Genomic DNA, 21,056 nt, shown 5'->3' on the forward strand with positions numbered 1-21,056 from the left:
CCACTGCAGCTCCTTGTGACTCTAGGCAAAGTCACTTAATCCTCCATTGCCCCAGGTACAAAAAAAGTACCTGTATATACTATGTAAACTGCTTTGAATGCAGAAAGGTGGTGGTATATCAAGTCCCTTTCCATTTTCCTTAATATCACTCAGTACCAGGTCACTCAATGGGGTTTAACTAGAGCCTCTCCTGCCAGGTCAAATCCTCCCGAATAGCGGGAGGACTGTTTAGAGATTAGTGTCAAGCTCTTAAACACATAGCTGCCAATTACAGGTACCAAACATGCCCGTAAGTTCTGGTATTCTGTAAACTGGGCACATTATTGGCATCTAAATTCAGGTGAAAGGAACAACCACTAGTGCAAGCACAGGGAGGGGCCTGTTTACCAAACTGCGTTAAAAAGTAGCCCAGGGTAGTGTCGGTGCGTGGGACTGCTGTACACCAGGCCACTTCTTACCATGGCGGGAAAGAAGACTCTTTTTTAGTTGTTAATGGTCATGAGCTAATATCAAAATTAGTGTGCTGCCATTTACTGCCTCAGCCCTTACCACCACCTGTTTAGCAGGCGGTAAGGGCTCACGTGCTAACCCGGTGGTAATCAGGCAGCACACGGCAATGTGCCCATGCTGCCCAATTAACACCGGGAATGCAAACTCAGAACTACCTCCGGGATCCTTGGCATGCCCGGCGGTAGAGCTAATCTGCCATGTGCTACCCACATGGTAGTCCTATTGCCGCTTGATAAAAGGCCCCGTAATATTTGATTAAGGAAGGACCCAACTTGGCTACGTTTCAGTGATAGTCTTCATCAAGGGTCTATAAATACACAACAAAGTATAAATTAAAATCTTGCAAACACATAAAAATAAAGGCAGAAAAGATAAAACCATAAATACAAACAATAATTTAAAAAACATATATACACAATTACCATCAGATTCTTTAACAGGGACAAAAATAAGGGAAAGGGAAATAGGACTTGATGTACTGCCTTTCTGAGGTCTTTGCAACTACATTCAAAGTGGTTTACATATATACAGGTACTTATTTTGTACCAGGGGCAATGGAGGGTTAAGTGAGTCACAAGGAGCTGCAGTGGGACTTGAACTCAGTTCCCCAGGATCAAAGTCCACTGCACTAGGCTACTCCTCCACTCATTCCACCAATAAAAGCCAAGCTCATCACCTCATCAGTGATGTCACAGTGGCTTGATTGCCCGATACTTGGTTCACTTCTGATATTGTGATGTCATAAGGGACAGGGAGAAAGGGAAATCGGACTTGAATCACCGCTTTTCTGAGGTTTTTGCAACTACATTCAAAGCAGTATATATTCAGGTACTTATTTTGTACCAGGGGCAATGGAGGGTTAAGTGACTTGCCCAGAGTCACAGGTAGCTGCAGTGGGAATTGAACTCAGTTCCCCAGGATCAAAGTCCACTGCACTGACCACTAGGCTACTCCTCCACTAGCAACACTCCATGTAGAAGCCTGCCCTTGCAGAGCAGCAATGCGGCCGTGCAGCTTCTGTGACGTACGTCAGACTCACAGAAACAGAACGTGCGTTGCTTGATCTGCAAGGGCAGGCTTCTACATGGAATAACATTCCATGTAGAATCTCAAATAGGGAAAGGGGAAGGGAAATGGGGTTCTTGATATACCACCTTTCTGAGGTTTTTGCAACTACATTCAAAGCAGTATATATTCAGGTACTTATTTTGTACCAGGGGCAATGGAAGATTAAGTGACTTGCCCAGAGTCACAAGCAGCTGCAGTGGGAATTGAACTCAGTTCCCCAGGATCAAAGTCCACTGCACTGACCACTAGGCTACTCCTCCACTCACAGTGGAGTAAAAACAAATTGATTTTTCATGTCATACTTAACATAGTAACTAATCTTCTTCATGAAAAATCGATTTGTTTTTAATCTGCTTTGTCCTTGGTCAAATTGGGTCCTTCTTCAATAAAATATTCTGTTTGCACTATCGGTTGTTCCTCTTCCCTTGGACCACCTTTGCAGTTCTTTGTGGTGTTTGCTGATTCTGCAGAGGTTATATTCCTGTTCCTTTGCATAAATTCAGGTGTCAGTTATAGAATTGCCTTTACAGAGCTGTCCTAGGATGCTTCACCTGGTTAGGGGGTGGGGGAGGGGATGAGCGGAATCTCTAAGAGTTGTTAAATTTCTGTACGGGGTGTTAGATTTGGATTACAGAAACCTGTGTATTAGTGCAAGATCGGGTGCACAGTGCCCTGTCTATGGAAAAACAGCAGAGCAATGTAAAGCTGAATCATCCCTCAGGCAGCTGAAAATTTCTCATTTTTATGCAATTAGGTCAGAGTGTGTAGGGGAGGGGTGTGGTATGAACACTGATTCACTGATTTCAGAGGCTTCATTCCCTCTTTCTGGTCTCCTTTCTGTGCAGAGTTCACCTGGCACAAAATATTGTTCTCTGACAACCAAACAGGGAAGAAGGAGAAAATCCCTAGTACCGTAAGAAGTTTTAATTAAACAACTCTATAATATTAAGATGTGGACAGCAGTCCAACAGCAAGAGGGGTACTATCCAGTCTTTTGCACTGAGTGTCACATGTATAATTATCTCCTAGTTGATGAGAGGTTATATGTGTGTGCTCGATGCAAAGAGCTCCTAGCTCTCAGAGAATGAGTCTAGAGTAGCAGACTTGGAGGCAGGGCCGGTCTTAGGCAGAGGCGACCAAGGCGACCGCATAGGGCCCCGCGCCTAAGGGGGCCCCGCACAGCGCCTCAACTCTGCCTCGCTCGTGCCTCCGCTCCGACCTCCGCCGCTACTCGCCTTAGTCGCCTGAGATGATCCCCATTCCCGCGGCTCGGCCACTCCGCTCTCGCCACCACCGGCGCGGCACCCACCCCCGGCTTGGGCCTGCTGAGCCCGCCGTCAGCTCCCGAGTCCCCGGACCCCGGCGACTAACTGAGCGATGCCAGCAAGCCAACCCAGGCAGCGACGGCCCTGCCCCCGATGGCAACGACAGACAGTTGCAGCGCGACGGCTCACCTCCAGGCTCCAGCTTCCCGCTCAAGTCCCGCCTTCTGATGTATTTCCTGTTTCCGGACGCATTTCCTGTTTCCGGACGCAAGGGCGGGAGTCACTGAGCAGGAAAAGCTGGAGCCTGGTCGGAGGTGGTGAGGACGTGAGGTGAGCCATCGTTGCTGATGCCAACAGTTGTGCACTTATGCCAAATCGAAATCGGATTCCATGCAGGCAGGAGATCAGGAGAAGTGTCTCTCTCATCTAACGACGCTTGCGGACGGTGCAAGGGTTGGAAATGTCTGCCTCCCTGAGAGGGATTTGGCCCAACAACATTAGTTGCTAGAGAAGCTGAGCAAGTAAGATCTTCTGGCTTGGAAGAGGCTGTTTCTAACATATCTGGGTTATTTTCACATAGATCTGCAGATATTTCTCCTGATAAAAATTTGGATGGCAATAGCAGATTTAGCTAAAACACTGCTTCCAGTAATTAATGATATCACACCTCGAATTAATCATTTGGAAGCTAGACTGCAATCACAGGAAGAAAAGATTACTAAGCTAAAATCTGAGAATGGAAATCATAAAGTAGCAAAATCTGATATAAAGTAGGTATAATCAGTTCAAACTATTTTAGTAACTGATGTGGCTACTTGCCTCTCTGGTTTGATGGGTTACAGAGTAATAGGGGAATTTGAAAGTACTGGATCTTTTCTTAATATTTCTCCTTTATTCTCCTTTGTTATGAGAATTGGAACTACTAATTGTAGTGGACTTGAACTGAATAATTTCTGGGGAGGGGAGGTTTCATGATAGCATTGTGCTTATTATTTAAGTCAGTTTTTTTGTACAAGTTTAGCTTCATTTGTCTTTATTTGAAATTTCATAAATAAAAAAATGTTCTAAAAATGGAATAATCTTATCAATGGGGCGGAGCTAGGGTGGGGCGGAGCTAGGGTAGGCGGGGCTAGGATGGGGCCCCACCAAATTGGTCTGCATAGGGCCCTGTACTTGCTAAGACCGGCCCTGCTTGGAGGGGCTGAGGGAGACAGGACCCAAGAGGCAGGAACAGTTCCACAGTCTCAATGCATAATTGAGACAATGGTGCAGGGATGAGGGATTTAGATTTGTTAGGAACTGGGCAACATTCTGGGGAAGGAAGAGCCTGATCCAAAAGGATGGGTTCCACCTTAACCAGGATGGAACCAGGCTGCTGATGCTAACATTTAAAAAGGAGATAGAGCAGCTTTTAAACTAAAGTGGGGGAGAGGAAGCCGACAGTTGCCCAGGAGCACATGGCTCGGAATGGAGTATCCTTGAAGGATACCATTGAAACAGGATCTTTAGGGAATCCCGTTAGAGAGGTTTCAATAATGGTGAAAGAAAGCCAGGAGTGTTCAATGGGAGCGCAGAGTAAAGGATACAAATTATCCCCATTAACTTCAAAGCAGCCTGAAGATGCAAGGAAAAAAAGACAATTTGAAATGTCTATATACAAATGCTAGAAGCCTTAAAAATAAGATAGTAGAATGGAGATATAGCAATAAATGAAGAGGTAGATATAATAGGCATTTCAGAGACCTGGTGGAAGGAGGACAATCAATGGGACACTGTGCTAGCAGGGTACAAATTATAATGCAATGATAGAGTGGATCAAATTGGTGGGGAGGGTTGCGCTATATGTTAAAGAGGGAAATGAGTCAAACAAAATAAACATTCTACATGAAACAGATAGCAGCGTGGGATCTTCCAGGTGTGAAGGGTAGGACAGAACGAACAGACAGATGAAAATATGTTCGCAGAAATTAGGGAAGCTGGCAAATTGGGCAACATTATAATAATAGGTGATTTCAATTATCCTAAAATTGACTGGATAAATGTTACATCAGGGAGAGCAACTGGTCCAGGAATCGACAAGAGGGGGAGCTATTTTGGATCTAATCCTTAGTGGAATGTAGGGCATAGTGCGAGAGGTAACGGTGTTGGATCCACTGGGAAACAGTGATCATAACATATTCAAACTTGAGATGATATCTGGAGTGAAGCCACTAAGGAAATCTACTGTAGCAGCTTTAAATTTTCCAAAGGCGACTTTGACAAAATGAGGAAAATGGTTAAAAAGAAGCTGAAAGGATCGTCCGCAAAGGTTAGGAATATAAATCAGGTGTGGACGTTGTTTAAAAATACCATCATGGAAGCCCAGACCAGATGCATTCCATGTATTAACAAAGATGGAGCAAAATGACAGCCAGCTTGGTTAAAAGGTGAAGTGAAAGAAGCTATTAGAGCCAAAAGAACATCCTTCAAAAAATGGAAAAAGGATCCAAATGAAGAAAATAAGAAGCAATATAAGCACTGTCAAGCCAGATGCAAAGCACTGATAAAGAAGGCTAAAACAGAATATGAAGAAAAACTTGCCGCGGACACGAAAACTCATAGTAACACTTTTTTCAGGTATAACAGATACAGGAAGCCTGCAAGGGAATCTGTGGGATCAGGAAGGAGCAAAAAGAGCACTCAGAGAGGACAAGGCCATAATGGAGAGACTGAATGAATTCTTTGCTTCAATCTTTACGGAAGAAGATATAAGAGATCTACCTACACTGGAAATGGTTTTCAGGGGTGACAATGCGTAGGAACTGAAAGAAATCTTGGTAAACTTGGAAGATGTACTGATCCAGATTGACAAGTTAAAGAGTGATAAATCACCTGGACCAGATGGTATACACTCCAGGAGATTGAAAGAACTCAAACATGAAATTGCTGATCTGCTGCTAGTCATCTGTAACCTGTCGTTAAACTTCTCTGCAGTACCTGAAGACTGAAGGGTGGCCAATGTGATGCTGATTTTTTAAAAGAATTCCATGAGTGATCCTGGAAATTATAGACCAGTAAGCCTGACTTCAGTGCTGGCCAAAATAGTGGAAACTATTATAAAGAATAAAATTACAGAACATGTAGACAAACATGGTTTAATAGGACAGAGTCAGCATGGATTCAGCCAAGGGAGGTCTTGACTCACCATTTATTTAATTTTTTTGAAGGCGTGAATAAATGTGTGGATAAAGGTGAGCTGGTTGATGATAGTGTATCTAGATTTTCAGAAAGCTTTTGACAAAGTACCTCACGAGAGATTCCTGAGAAAATTAAGGTGTCATGGGATAGGAGGCAATGTCCTTCTGTGGATTAAGAATTGGTTATTGGACAGAAAGAGGGTAGGGTTGAATGGCCATTTTTCTCAATGGAGGAGGGTGAATAGTGGAGTGTCACAGAGATCTGTACTGAGACCAGTGCTATTTAACATATTTATAAATAATCTGAAAATCAGAACGATGAGTGAGGTGATTAAATTTGCAGAAGACACAAAACTATTCAAAGTTTTCAAAACGCATGCGGATTGTGAAAAATTGCAAGAAAACGTTAGGAAACTGGAAGACTGGGCATCCAAAGTAGAGAATGACACGGGGACAAAGTTTGTCTCCGTCCCCGCCCCGTCCATGTGGGTTCTGTCTCTGTCCCCACCCCATCCCCACAGGTTCTGTCTCCGTCCCCGCCCCGTCCCCATCCCCGCCCCCGAACACTTATGATTTCATATTTAAATCTTTTTATTAAAATATAAAAAGGAACAATATGCTGTGCAACTGTTGCATATAAATTACAAATAGAGAACAATAATAACAATGAGCAGCTATAATAACCCTCCTTCCCACCACCACGCTCTACCTTTCCAACCCCAACAATAGCTGAGTTCTACTACACCAAGGAATCCTAATTCACACTATTAAAATGTCCAGGGGTATAAAATACAACCCGTTCTATATGCCCTAGAGGGGAAAAATATGCCCTATGAAGCACTGTTATAATTTTTTAATCTGAGGATGAATAAGAAGTCATCAACAATCTCAGGATTCAGTCTAGCTCGCCTGTCTTCCACAGTCCTTCCTGAAATAGAAGGTGTCTTCTTAGAAGATGTGCTGGTAGCAGGATGTACAGGATCCCCCATGCAAATTTTGCTAGTTGTGGCCAGTATGTTTGCTTGTTTTTCCAAAAAATCAAAATATCTTTGTAGGCATCACTTAAACATAAATAACAGTCCAGTTCATTAACAGGCTTCAAAGTAGAAAATGACACGGGGACAAAGTTTGTCCCCGTCCCTGTGGGCTCTGGCCCCATCCCCGTGGGATCTGTCCCCGCCCCGTCCCCATCCCCGTGGTTACTGCGGTTCCCCATCCCTGTGTCATTCTCTAATCCAAATGGCAGATGAAATTTAATGTAGACAAATGCAAGGTGATGCACATTGTGAAGAATAATCCGAATCAAAGGAAAAAGCACAACCGGGCCTTCAAGACTGAGACAACAGGAGTCCTTTATTTCGGTCAGACCTGACACAGCCCGTGCTACCAATCCCACTGCTTGCCCTGGGATTGGTAGTATGGAATGTTGCTACTAATTGAGTTTCTGCCAAGTACTTACTACTACTACTTGACATTTCTAAAGCGCTACTAGGGTTACTAGCGCTGTACAATTTAACATAGAAGGACAGTCCCTGCTCAAGGAGCTTACAATCTAAAGGACAAATGTACAGTCAGTCAAATAGGGGCAGTCTAGATTTCCTGAAAGGTATAAAGGTTAGGTGCTGAAAGCAACATTGAAGAGGTGGGCTTTGAGCAAGGATTTGAAGATGGGTAGGGAGGGGGCTTGGCATAAGGGCTCAGGAAGTTTATTCCAAGCATAGGGTGAGGTGAGGCAGAATGAGCGGAGCCTGGAGTTGGCGGTGGTGGAGAAGGGTACTGAGAGGAGGGATTTGTCCTATGAGCGGAGGTTATGGGCGGGAACGTAAGGGGAAATGAGGGTAGAGAGATAATGAGGGGCTGCAGACTGAGTGCATTTGTAGGTAAGAAGGAGAAGCTTGAACTGTATGCGGTATCTGATTGGAAGCCAATGAAGTGACCTGAGAAGAGGGGTGATATGAGTATATCGGTTCAGGCGGAATATAAGTACTTGTGACCTAGATTGGCTACTGCTGGAAGCAAGATACTAGGCTAGATGGACCATTGGTCTGACCCGGTATAGCTATTCTTATGTCCTTAACTGCAGGTTTGATGTTAGTTATGCTCTTACACAGATTTCAGAGGCGTCATGCTCATTAATGTAGATGTTCAATCATTTTCAAAGAGCAGGAATTAACAACATTTACACACACATGCACATGCAGAGGGACTGGAAAGAATTCATCAGCCAAGCTCTACATACTTTCCCCACTTGTTTTTTGTGGTTTCTTTTCTCTGTTTTGGCACACACTAAAAACTCAGAAAAAAAAAAAAGAGAAAACCACTGTGCAATGATATGTTTTTTTTTTCTCCTGCACACTCCTAATTAATAACAGAATAAGTTCTTTCATAGCTCTTCTCAAGCCCTCCGGCTGTTCTTTTTCTCTGCCCAGTCAGCTGTTCTCATACCCCCCACCTCCAATATTCAAAACTATTTAACCGACCAGGAATGGCTCCTGGCCACTTAAATAGCGTTTAAGCTCCTAAATGTGGATATTCAGCATGGGATTACCAGTAATCTCCTGCTGAATATCCCGGTTAGCAGCTAGCCACTAGTCGGCTACATCACGTGACGTGGAGAGGCATAATCGAAAGGGATGCCCAAGTTTTGCTGAGGACGTCCTCGCAAAACGTCCCGGTGGAGGGGCGGGGAAACCCGTATTTTCGAAACAAAATGGACATCCATCTTTTGTTTCGATAATACGGTCGGGGATGCCCAAATCTTGACATTTAGGTCGTCCTTAGAGATGGTCATCCCTAGACTTGGTTGTTTCTGATTTTCGGCGATAACGGAAACCAAGGACACCCATCTCAGAAACGACCAAATGCAAGCCCTTTGGTCATGGGAGGAGCCAGCATTCGTAGTGCACTGGTCCCCCTGACATGCCAGAACACCAACCAGGCACCCTAGGGGGCACTGCAATGGACTTCAGAAATTGCTCCCAAATGTCACTGAAATGCTTTGATGTTTCACTTATATATACTGTCATGTAACAACATTTGCTTATTTCCGATCTGACGACAAAGGGCAACCTTCGAAAGCTAATCAAGAAATGTATTAAGTTATGTCCAATAAAAAAGGTATCATCTTATTTTCTTTTCCATGTTTTATTTCTATTGATTAGCTTACAGGCTGACAGTACAATACAAAGCAAAACGGAAACAAGCCCACACAGGAACAGTTATTTCTCACTAGCATCCTCAGCCTCTTCCTCACTTAGCTTGCTCTTACCTCGGCTCACACGCTGCTTTGCACCAGACAGGATCCCTGGGGTATCAATCAGACTGATGCTCTCCAGTACTTTGTTGGGCAAGTGAGAGCACATGAACCTGAAAAGGCAGAATTCATACATTTTATATTTTGCACATCACTGTGCCAACTACCCAACCAGACTTGAAACTGCCAACCAGCAGTCACCCAACTGCAGCAAGCGGTCACCTAACCAGCCTCAGTAGTTACCAGCCAGTGAAAGCGGTCACCCACCAGCATGAGAAGTTACCCAGCTTAAATGACCAGTGACCAAAGGCCTATCAAGCTCAGCTGTCATGGCCGTGCCCCACGCCCTGACTTAATGTTGCTTATTTTATGACACCCCCCTCCCCCAGTTCTCTAACATGTTCTTGTCTTTGGAATAGTTTGTTTGAGCATTAATACATTTCAGGTATTTGAATATTTATATCATATCTTCCCGTCTCTCCTCTAGAAACAGGGCCACAGAGAGATAGAACCGGGCCCAGGGCAGAGCCACCGTAGGCACTGCCACCACCCCACTCACGCCACTGCCACCCTGCCCCCCCCACTCGAGCTTTCACCACCACCCCGCCCCCCCACTCATGCAGCCACCACCCCCTGCCCCCCTTATCTTTCTGCATCTGCTCCTCCCTCAGTCTGTCACTCTCCTGCTTCTGTGGGCCAGGACCCGGATTATGGAATTAACAAAATCACTTGGGTCCCGACACACAGGAGACAGACCTCAGCACCAGGCCCCCCTTGAAGGCCGGGCCTGGGGAATCTTGTCCCCCCTGCCCCCCCCTCTCGGTGGCCCTGTCTAGAGATTATGCACTCTGTGTCTTGACTTCAGTTTCGGACCCAGCATTATATTGGTTGCCTCTTTTGACCACCTCTAGCCTCTCTAATTTCCTTTTTGGGTGCTATCTCCAGAACTGAACACAGTATTCTAGGTTGGCCTGACCAATGACCTTGCAGAGGCATTATCCCCTCATTTTTCCTACTTGTTATGTCTCATTCAGTGCATCCCAGCACCACATTGGCTCTAGTCACTGCCTTATCACACTGTTTTGCCATCCTGGTTACTCTGCTGGTTGGTGCAGATCAGCCTTTTCCCTTCCCCCATCATATACCTCTTTTGCGGATTTTTGCACCCCAGATGCAACACCTTTGTTGCACTGGCTCTTAACTGCCATGAAATTTACCACTTGCAAATTTAATTTTTTTTATAACTTTCATGTTTTCAAAAGATTTTATCCAACAAGGTTTTCACAAACGCAAAAGGACTAGATTCAATAAATGGTGCCCCCAAATTTCTACATGCAAAAATGTGCACTATCCTGAGATTCATGTGCAACTAAATTGGCTAATGAGCCAAATAGCAGTAATAATTTTTTTTAATTTATTTTTATTAGGATTTATTTATCGCATTCTTGAAGGAATTCACTCAAGGCGGTGTACAGTAAGAATAAGTCAAATATAAGCAATAGACAGTTACATCAGTAAAAATATTCAAATAACAATACAAAGTATGGCCTAGTATACTACTTACAATGTCAACACAGTATATAATAGAACATTTTAATTGACAATGTAGGGTTTAAGCAAAGATGAAACATATAGATAGGTGAGAGAGTAAGAGGAGTTAGAAATAAGAGGCTAATTTAAAGAAAGGTGCGCATGAGGTCAGAGAGATGGTTAAATATTACCTCAGCTAGGGTAGGAGTGGATAAACATGTTCCAGGGCCGCCGAGGGGAGGGCAGGGGGAGCAAAATTCCCCAGTACGGCCTCCAAGGGGGCCCGGTGCCAGGGTCTCTCTCTCTCTCTCTCTCCTGCTCCTGATGGGCCCCGAGTGATAGGGTCCTGACGGAGCAGGAGAGAGAGAACTCTGGCACTGGGCCCCCCTCCAGCGCTGCTCTTCAATCGCTTCTACTGCCGTGCTGAGCGGCTGCTTTTCCCCCTCAGGCCCATGTTTGGTTTTGAAACCGAGCATGCGCGACGAGAGAAAAAAATCAACCACAGGGGCAAGGCAGGCATGGAGTGAAGAGCAACGCTGGATTCTTTCGCTGTTGCACCAGCAGCGATCCTGGGAGGAGGGGGGCTGGACTGGCGACGATCCGGGGGGGGTGGTGGTGATTGGGGGGGGCGGCAGCGGCCCTGCCCTAGGCTTGGCGGCAATGGCCCTGCCCAGCTCAGTCTCTCAGCGGCCCTGACATGTCCCGCTGCAGTATGAGCAGTCCGTGCCATTCCGTGTGTGTGTGTGTGTGTGTGTGTGTGTGTGAGAGAGAGAGAGAGAGAGACAGAGAGACTAGCAAGTTAGTTCTTCCATTAAAGGCTTGGTTGAAGAGCTAAGCTTTCACCTGCTTCCTGAAGTAGAGATAGTCTTCAATCATTGGTGTTAATTGGCAACAATTTGAATTTGCGCACAAATGTTGCTACATACTATTTTTAAAAAATCCGTACACAAATCTATTAGTGTGCAAAAGGGGGTGTGGCCATGGGAGGGGCATGGGCGGGTCAAGAGTGTTCGCTAAAGATGCACGCAGTATTACTGAATACCAGGGATTTGTGCCTAACTGGAGACAGACTACGAGGTCACGGATTTAGTTATAGAAGCAGAAGTCTTTGATTCCAAACATCTTAAGAGGTAGCTTACCTAAACTTAGAAACATAGAAACTGACAGCAGATAAAGACCATATGGCCCTTCATCTTCACTCCCAATCCTCGAGGACACAAACGGGTCAGGTTTTCAGGATACCCCTAATGAATGTGTTGTGTGCAAATCTCTCTCATGCATATTCTTTAGGTGTACCCTGAAAACCTGACCTGTTAGTGTCCCTCTTTTACTGGGAGTGAAGACCACTGCAGTAGAGAAAGCAGAATTATAAATCATAAGCACATAAGCACCGCCAAGCTGGGAAAAGACCAAAGGTCCATCAAGCCCAGCACTCTGTCTCCGACAGCAGCCAATCCAGGCCCCAAGAACCTGGCAAACCCCCCAAATTTAATAACAATCAATGGACTTTTCCTTTAGGAATCTATCCAGATCCCCTTTAAACTCAGCAAGGCCAGCTGCAGTCACTACCTTCTCCGGCAATGAGTTCCGGAGTCTAACTACACGCTGAGTAAAGAAAAACTTTCTCCGATTTGTTTTAAACCTACCACATTCTAATTTCATCTTGTGTCCCCTAGTTCTATTATTGTTAGAAAGCGTAAACAAACGCTTCACATCTGTCCGTTCTACTCCACTCATTATTTTGTAGACCTCTATCATATCACCCCTCAGCCGCCTTTTCTCCAGGCTAAAGAGTCCTAGCCGTCTTAACCTCTCCTCATAGGGTAGTCGTCCCATCCCTTTTATCATTTTTGTCACCCTTCTACTAATACTACTTATCATTTCTATAGCGCTACTAGATGTACGCAGCGCTGTACACTTGAACATGAAGAGACAGTCCCTGCCCTTCTCTGCAACTTCTCCAATTCCTTTATATCTTTTTTGAGATGAGGCGACCAGAACTGCATGCATTGAGGTAAATCCAGCACTGGATCCACGTCTACCGTCTCATCTGCCCGCAACCTTGGTGTCATCTTCGACTCCTCCCTCTCCTTTTCTGCGCACATCCAGCAGATAGCCAAGACCTGTCGCTTCTTCCTCTACAACATTAGCAAAATTCGCCCCTTCCTCTCCGAGCACACCACCCGAACTCTCATCCACTCTCTCATTACCTCTCGCCTTGACTACTGCAACCTACTCCTGACCGGCCTCCCACGTAGCCATCTATCTCCCCTTCAGTCCATCCAGAACTCTGCCGCACGTCTTATCTTCCGCCTTAACCGATATACTCATGTCACCCCTCTCCTCAAGTCACTTCACTGGCTCCCAATCGGATACCGCATACAGTTCAAGCTTCTCTTACTCACCTACAAATGCACTCGATCTGCGGCCCCCCCGTACCTCTCTACCCTCATCTCCCCTTACGTCCCTACCCGTAATCTCCGCTCTCAAGACAAATCCCTCCTTTCAGTACCCTTCTCCACCACCTCCAACTCCAGGCTCCGCCCCTTCTGTCTCGCCTCACCCCATGCCTGGAACAAACTCCCTGAGCCCATACGCCGTGCCCCCTCCCTACCCATCTTCAAATCAATGCTCAAAGCCCACCTCTTCAATATCGCCTTCGGCACCTAACCACTTCACCTCTTCTCAGGAAAACTTACCTACCCCAACTTGACATTTCGTCCTTTAGATTGTAAGCTCTTCCGAGCAGGGACCGTCCTTAATTGTTAATTTGTACAGCGCTGCGTAACCCTAGTAGCGCTCTAGAAATGTTAAGTAGTAGTAGTAGTAGTAGTAGTACTGTCTCCCCTGCAGTAGCCAGAGCAAAGCAGGCAGGGCAGGGACACAGAAGGCATAAATCTGGCTCAGGGGACACTCCTGGTTTAATCAATCTGTCCTGATTATCTGGAACCATGTAACCATAGTAACTGTGCCCCTTGACCCGCCTACATTTTCCCCCAGCTAAAGGTATGCATGTCATTGTGGGCTAATTAATAAATGTATTTATTTATTTATATGGGTTTATACTACCCTAGTGAACAAAGTTCATTGAGGATGGTTTACAAAGCCTACAAAATAATTAAAGAAAGAGATAAAAACATAAAGGCTGATACATGAAAGATAAATAAGATCAACCATTCACATGATTTGTGGAAAACTGCGGTTGTAAGTAAGACCCATCCTAAAGAAAAGTACACTAGATCCATTGGGGCCGGAGAATTATAGATCTTTTTCCAACTCATGTTCTCTGAGGGGTCCTTTTACAAAGCCGCGGTAAAAAGTGGCCTGCGGTATTGTGGGCGCATCTTTTAGGCGCATGCTTGCTCATTTTTTACCATGGCAATTTTTTAATGGGCCCACACTAATAGTAAAACTAGTGCAGGCCTATTTATGGCCTGAGCCCTTACCGCCACCTACTGACCTAGTAGTAAGGGCTTGTGCGCTAGCCATGCAGTGCGCACCAACATGGGTGCGCTGCCAGTTCCCGCTGGGAACGCCCCCTGCGGTAGAAAATTATTTTCTACTGCGGGATTCGGTGTGTGCCAAAACCAGAATTACCGCAGGGCGCACACTCTACCACGGCGGTAGTGCCATTTGGACGCACGCTACCCACATGTTTGCCCTCCCATGCCTTTGTAAAAGGGCCCCTAAGTTAGAGGAAGAAGTAGTCTTCAAACATTTATTAGGTTACGTTGATAAGGTCGCGGCACTTCATCCCCTCCAGTGCGAATTCCTGTGATGACTTTCCTGTTGAATGAGTTTCATGTGCAACTATGCCATATTTTTTATTGTTATTTGAATATTTTTACTGCTGTAATTTCCTATTGCTCATGTTTGATCTATTCTTACTGTACACCGCCTTGAGTGAACTCCTTCAAAAAGGCAGTAAATAAATCCTAATAAATAAATAAAATAAACTAGATAAGGGTCACATAGCCTTTGTGGTCTCTTTAGATCTTCAGTCTGCCTTTGACTTTGTAGACTTTGGCAAGACTTGCTGAGTTAGGTATCATTGAGACAGTTTATGATTTTTTTTTGGTCTTTCTTGGAAATTCATACTTTCTTTGTGAAGACACCTATTTCTACATCTACTTTCTACATCTACGTTCACTATTTTGCAGCATCTCACAAGGATCTATTCTTTCCCCACTTTTATTTATGCTTTATGTTGTTTTGCAGCTGCTGGTCCTGGGAAGCAGCAGCGACTGCAGTGTCAAAAGGTGAGAGGGACAGAAGATGTTGAGGGGGAGGAGACAGAAAAAACACCAGATAGAAGGGGGAAAGAGAGAGAGAGAATATGCATGACAGAGAAGAGGGAGGTGCTGGATGGAAGAGGGAAAGAGAAAAGGGAAATGATGGATGGTGAGGGCAGGGAAAGGAGATAACCTTAATGGAAGGGGTGAGAGAGAAAGAGGGAGACAGTAGATGGAACAGGGAGAAAGAAAGAAGGGAGATGCTGAATAAGAGAGAAATGGGGAGATGCTGGATGGAAGGGGGTAGAAAGAGGGAAGACACTGGATGGAAGCGGGGAGAATGAGGGAAGATGCTGGATGGAAGGGGGAAGAGGATAGAGATAGTGAAAGACTGGGGAATAAGAGGAAGGGGAAAATAGTCAGGGTGAGGGAAAGAGACGGAAGGTGTAGGCAGACACAATAAAAAGAGGTGAATTGAAGACTGGATAGTAAGAATGATTAAATCTGGACAGAGGCAGAAAAATAAATTGAAGAAAGCTGAAAGGAAAAGGAGGAGAGAGAAAAATGGCAAGAGAGTTAAGAGAAGATGGAGGAAAGCAGAAATCAGAGACTGGGACCAACACAAAAAGTAAATGGCCAGACAACAAAAGTAGAAAAAAGAATTCTATTTTTAATTAAGGATAAAGTAGTGTGGTAGTCACGTTAATAAAGGTGATTAAATACAAATAAAACATAAAAATGGAAAATATCATCTTACATTTTTATTGGACTAATTTTAATTCATTTTTGACTAACCTTTGCTGACCAAAATCTCCTTCCTCAGATCAGGACAGGATACTGTAACAGCAGTGTACTATCCTGACCTGAGGACAGAGGTTTTTTAGCCTCTGAAAGGTAATCAAAAAAATGTATTGTTAGTCTAATAAAAAGTTACTATCTTTTTTTCCACTTTTTGTTTTATTTGTAGGATTGGAGCATGTCAATTTTGAAATTTATGTCTGCCGTCTTTAAATTTTGCACAGTACAGGAATATATATGTCACCATTTCTCCGGTGTTAAAGTGTATGCAGAATCTGGCGTCTTGGGGGTTCAGTTTCTTTTTGTCTGTATATTTCTATTTTTAGTTTGTGATTACTTATTCTATACTAGGTGAGGTTCTATCTGTTTTCTGTACGTGTGGAAGAGACCATGAATTTCTGTGTAGGATTGATCTAGGTGTACTGATGTTCTAGTGCCCACCATACTGTGTAGTGCTGCCTTTTCCTAGGTAGGCCCTTGTTGTGTGACTCCTGTCAGTTAGTGCTATTATGGTATGGTAGACTTGCTCTGTAGGTCTTGAGTTGAATTTGTAGTGTTTTGTATTACTTCAAAATGTGCTGGTTTCTGGATTTTGGTTTTGGATTTACATCACACTTTTCTCAGTAGTAGCTCAAGGTTACTTTCAGGTACAGTAGATATATTCCTGTGCCTGGAGAGCTTAAAATCTAGTTTGTACCTGAGGCAATGGAGGGTTAATTGACTCAAATAGCAGCAGTGTGATCTGAACCCTGGCTTCCCTGATTCACAGAGGCGAGTTCAGCGCTTATTGAAATACAGTCGGTTGACCCACGGACCCTGAGGAAGAAGGCGAAACTTGGGCCGAAGCCGGGCCATGGACGGGGTTTATATGACTGTATTCAGTTTGAGAGACTGCCCAGAAATTTTTCTAGCAGCCAGCTAAGTACCCATGAAAGCTTAATTTGATTAAAATAAGAGAATATAAGTGGGATACTTAATAGAGGTTTTTGAGCCAGTGGTGATCAGGCAGTGCTCCCTAACGTTGTACAACAACATAAGGAACCCTTGCCAGGATTGAGGCTTTTCCTCTATAATTAAAGTATAATTCATATTTGATGCTATCTACATTTATATAGGAGTCCAATGTTGTATGTGTTCCCTGATTCTCAACCTGCTGCTCTAACCATTAGGTACAGCTAATATAGCTAATACATATTCCAAACATGTTTGATAACTCAACAGTAAACCAAAGGCTAGAAGAGCTGAAGCATGGTGGTCATTTGCCAACCTACTAAAAGCTTGATAAGCAAATCATTTTATGGTTGCCAGTAACCAAAAGTTTTCTGGCCAACAGGAAGATGCTGGACTGAGAAGCTTGGGCTGACTGGGAGCCCACATAGAAAGTACCTGCATATATGCGGGATGCAAAGAACAAATCATAAAGAAACTCCAAACTGCTCAAAACACAGCAGCCAGGCTCATATTTGGAAAAACGAGATTCGAAAGCGCAAAACCTCTACGAGAAAAACTACACTGGCTCCCAATCAAAGAACGTATTGCGTTCAAAATCTGCACCCTGGTTCATAAAATCATCTACGGCGAAGCCCCGGGATACATGACAGACCTCATAGACCTACCAACCAGAAACACATCAAGATCATACGAACATACCTAAATCTCCACCACCCAAGCTGCAAAGGACTCAAATACAAATCAACCTACTCATCCAGCTTCTCCTTTATAAGCACGCAACTATTGAACGCATTACCAAGCGCCGTGAAAACAACATATGACCACCTTAACTTCCGGAAACTACTAAAAACCAACCTGTTCAAAAAGGCATATCCTAATGATCCAACTTAAATGCCTTAACTCTGCAACATAACAAAACCAAAATTCGTATTAGACATAGCTTAACTCTTCCTCCTTATAATTCCCCAATGTGTCTATCACACATGACCTTTATTCTACCACAACCTCACTCTGTATTTGTTCATACCAGTATTGGCGATCACCTGTACTGCAAATACTATTCTGTTTACCATATTATATTTTTATCGTTTCCATTATTTTGATTTTTTTTTCTTTTGGTATGTAATTCCCTGGAGTGTATTCAATATGCATAATACCATCAGTAACAGAGGTACAAGGGGAAGGCAGCTGAGACACAATGAAGGGATCCTTCCCTGCTGTGTTCAAAAGTGCCCCCTACTGCTGACATAGGTGTCCCCCTCCCTATGGGTTTTAACTTGCCCCACCATACCCATTCCCATCCTGCACTAGCCCTTTCCCACCTTAGCATGCTCAAACAGTTGAGTCACCAACTGCCTATGCTCCTTGCTGCGGCTGGTGAGGATTCCCAAACTCCACCAGCCAAAGACCTCTCCCTCTGGTCACCAGAACCCTTTCCAAGAGTCCTGGCTGCTGGAGGAGGAAGTTTTCAGCTGGCGGGCCTTGGGAATCCACACCAGCTCAGGTACTTGTATTTGCAGGGGCGGAGGGGGGTCAGGGAGAGCAGAGAGAAAATTTCATGCCCAGCCTCTTTGGGCTCAGGCCCACCCAAAACTAGCCTTCTGGCTACACCACTGCTTTTAACCAATTTAGGTACAGCTTTCGGCAATAATTTTAAAAGTTGTGGTGCCAATGAAGTTTCCTGATCTGAATGTGAGTGTCTTTAGAAAGGACTGAATACCTTCAAAATGATTATGGAGCTCCTTCAACAGCTGCTTCTGAGATTAAAACTGCAGCGTGAGAGAATAAAAATCCATTTTTCATGCTAAAACATCCAGTACCCCTTGAGCCAGCAATGGCTTTCAATTTATGACATTTTTTTCCAGCTCGCAGGGCTATGCCAGGGAATCCTGGCACAGAGCACACACCCTGCATTCCTCACTAAATGCACAAGTCTTCCCTCCCCCACAGGCGGTCTCTCACTTTCCCACTTAACTGCCCCAGTTATTATAAAGTCTTAAGATGCCATTTTGGACAAGAAAACTGTTAAGAACATGAAGGCATAGGGTTGGGGTGCAGAACCATAAGAGGGGGCAAGGGGATGGTTAAATCATAGGGGAGGAGGGAGCAGTGGGAATGCTTAAGATATGGGTGAGAAGGGTACAATGGGAATGGTTAAGACACAGATGAAGAGCTTAGGATGGTTAAGACATATGTATGAGGAGGGGCAGTGAAGATGGTTATTTTCTTCATCTCACATGTTTTTTTTTTGCTGATTTATGAACAACATATTTTGAGAAAAAAATTTTAACCATATTTTCATAGCTCAGCAACGCTCTCCAAACTAGAACCTTTAAAAAAACGTTCTTGACATTTCACCAAATACAAAACATCTGGGAAGCCTTCCTCCCATGTCTGCCTCTGCCTCCAAATTAGGCTGTGGCAAGAAACCAGCAAAAGGGGTGAGGTAAAGAAAAGGTGTGAGGAGAAGGCCTGGGGTATGAGTTCAAATCCTACCCCACCACTGATTCTTTGTATAAACGTGGGGAATGTCACGTTCTTTCCCTGGGTCTCAGCTGCAAGTGGGTGGAAACGATCTATTCCTATTCGACTCCCTTTCTGGAAGATCTTTCATGAAATTTGGGGGCTAGACATGCTGCCAGGTCAGTCGCCCCAGAGGTGACTGCACGCATACCTCTGGCACATTTCACTTTATTGCACCCTATGGCCTTCTGCTGGATGTAAGCAGTGTGTTTTTTCTAGCAAAAAAGGTGCCGGTACTCAAATGCCAGGCCACCCTTCAGGGGTGGGGTGATTACTGAGGAACCCACCCCACAATAGTCAGGCCCCCTGCAACCAGTCACTGAATCTATGACAAGACAGAATTGGTGTGTAGAGCCTGAGCTCTTTCATTAAAACTTGGGAACCACGGGTCAATTTTAGCAGACAATGGAAAAGGTGCCAGTACTCAGTAACCCCAAGTACCCCCTCAAAAAAAAAAGCCCTGGATGAAAGTATCACAAAAAAAATTATGATTGCTATCAAAGACAGAGGAGATGGAACCTACCGGTTCAGGAAGGTGTTGCCGAAAGGGTTGAGTTTACGGAAGGGTTTCTTTGGATCTACGATGAGCGCGTTGCCCGGGATGATGCCCTCTGTCTCCCCGTGCATGACCGCAATGAAGGAGTCAGTGGTGGGCTCGGGTCCGATACGGCTGCCCGGGATGTCCTGCTCCAGCAGGTACTTGATGAACGTGGTCTTGCCCGTGGAATACTGACCTACCACCAGCACCATGGGCTTGTTGTCGAAGTCAGCATCCTCCAGTGCTGGTGAGTGGAAATCATGGAAGCGGTAAAACTCCTCCACTGGCAGGAGCTTCTTCTTGTAGAGGTCCTTCAGCCCCTCTGTCACGGTGTGGATCACCTCAGGGGTCCTTTTGTTCTTTTCATTTTTCCCCAGCCAGCTGAACATGGTTGTTTTATTGCCTCAGGAGGGTTCCCTGATGTGAGAAAATCAGATGCCCCTCAAAAACAAAAAAAAAAACCTTCTCCAATAAGCCACCTTTCAAAGCAAACAAACTTGTGGACAAATACCAGGGGCAGAGGAGGGAAGACAACAGATTTCTAACAGTCTCTGCACTTCACTGTAAAACTCTCAAAAAGTCGTGGGGAAAGCAAAGAGGCGAAAACTGCCACGCCGAGCAAGAAAATGATTTCCAGCTGCTACAAGGCTGGATGAGGCTCTGAAAGAAGGCTAGCTTTGCTTCTCAAATAGGAGCTTGCAATTAAAAGGAAAAAAAAAAGATTATTTCTTGGTTTGCAGAAAACCTTCTACAAGCCTCCTCCTCCGTCTATGCAGAGAGACCTTGCTGAATCTCTGAATGTTTGCTCTGCAGCAGATAGGTGAAAGGGCTACAGGCCATCCCTGCTGAACAAATTAACATAAATTAAAAAAGAAGGATGGAAAAGGGTCTGCCCTGAACATCTAAGGAAGAAAATAAATAAATAAATAAATACATAGATTAAAGTTTCCACTTCATCCAAAGGAATGTTGGTTTAAAATCTAACTGTTAGCTCCATCTAGTGGTCCTAGAAAGTATTGCCCAAACTCAAGCGGTAACATAAAGCCCAATTTTGTATGTCATTTGGGGGCTCTTTTACTAAGGCACGTCAAAAAATGGCCTGCGCTGGTGTAGGCGCATGTTTTGGATGAGCGCAGGTCCATTTTTCAGTGCACCTACAAGAAAGGCCTTTTTTTTGGGGGGGGGGGGGCCAAAAATGGATGTGTGGCAAAA

At 44.6% G+C, this 21,056-nt stretch overlaps 1 protein-coding gene across 1 annotated transcript in view; it reads right to left on the minus strand.

Moving 5' to 3' along the window:
• The window catches only part of EHD2 (EH domain containing 2), a 112,680-nt gene extending 92,021 nt beyond the window's left edge, over nt 1–20,659 (minus strand). Inside the window, exons 1-2 of the mRNA XM_030217370.1 lie at nt 19,830–20,659; nt 9,288–9,385 (exon numbers count right to left, since the gene is read on the minus strand). Of these exons, the coding sequence (XP_030073230.1) occupies nt 9,288–9,385; nt 19,830–20,233 (502 nt within the window). The 5' untranslated portion in view covers nt 20,234–20,659. The remainder of the gene's footprint in view (nt 1–9,287; nt 9,386–19,829) is intronic.
• Nucleotides 20,660–21,056: the final 397 nt, after the last annotated feature.

This window comes from Microcaecilia unicolor, chromosome 11 (assembly GCF_901765095.1).
Source record: "Microcaecilia unicolor chromosome 11, aMicUni1.1, whole genome shotgun sequence".
In the NCBI taxonomy this organism is placed as follows: domain Eukaryota; kingdom Metazoa; phylum Chordata; class Amphibia; order Gymnophiona; family Siphonopidae; genus Microcaecilia; species Microcaecilia unicolor.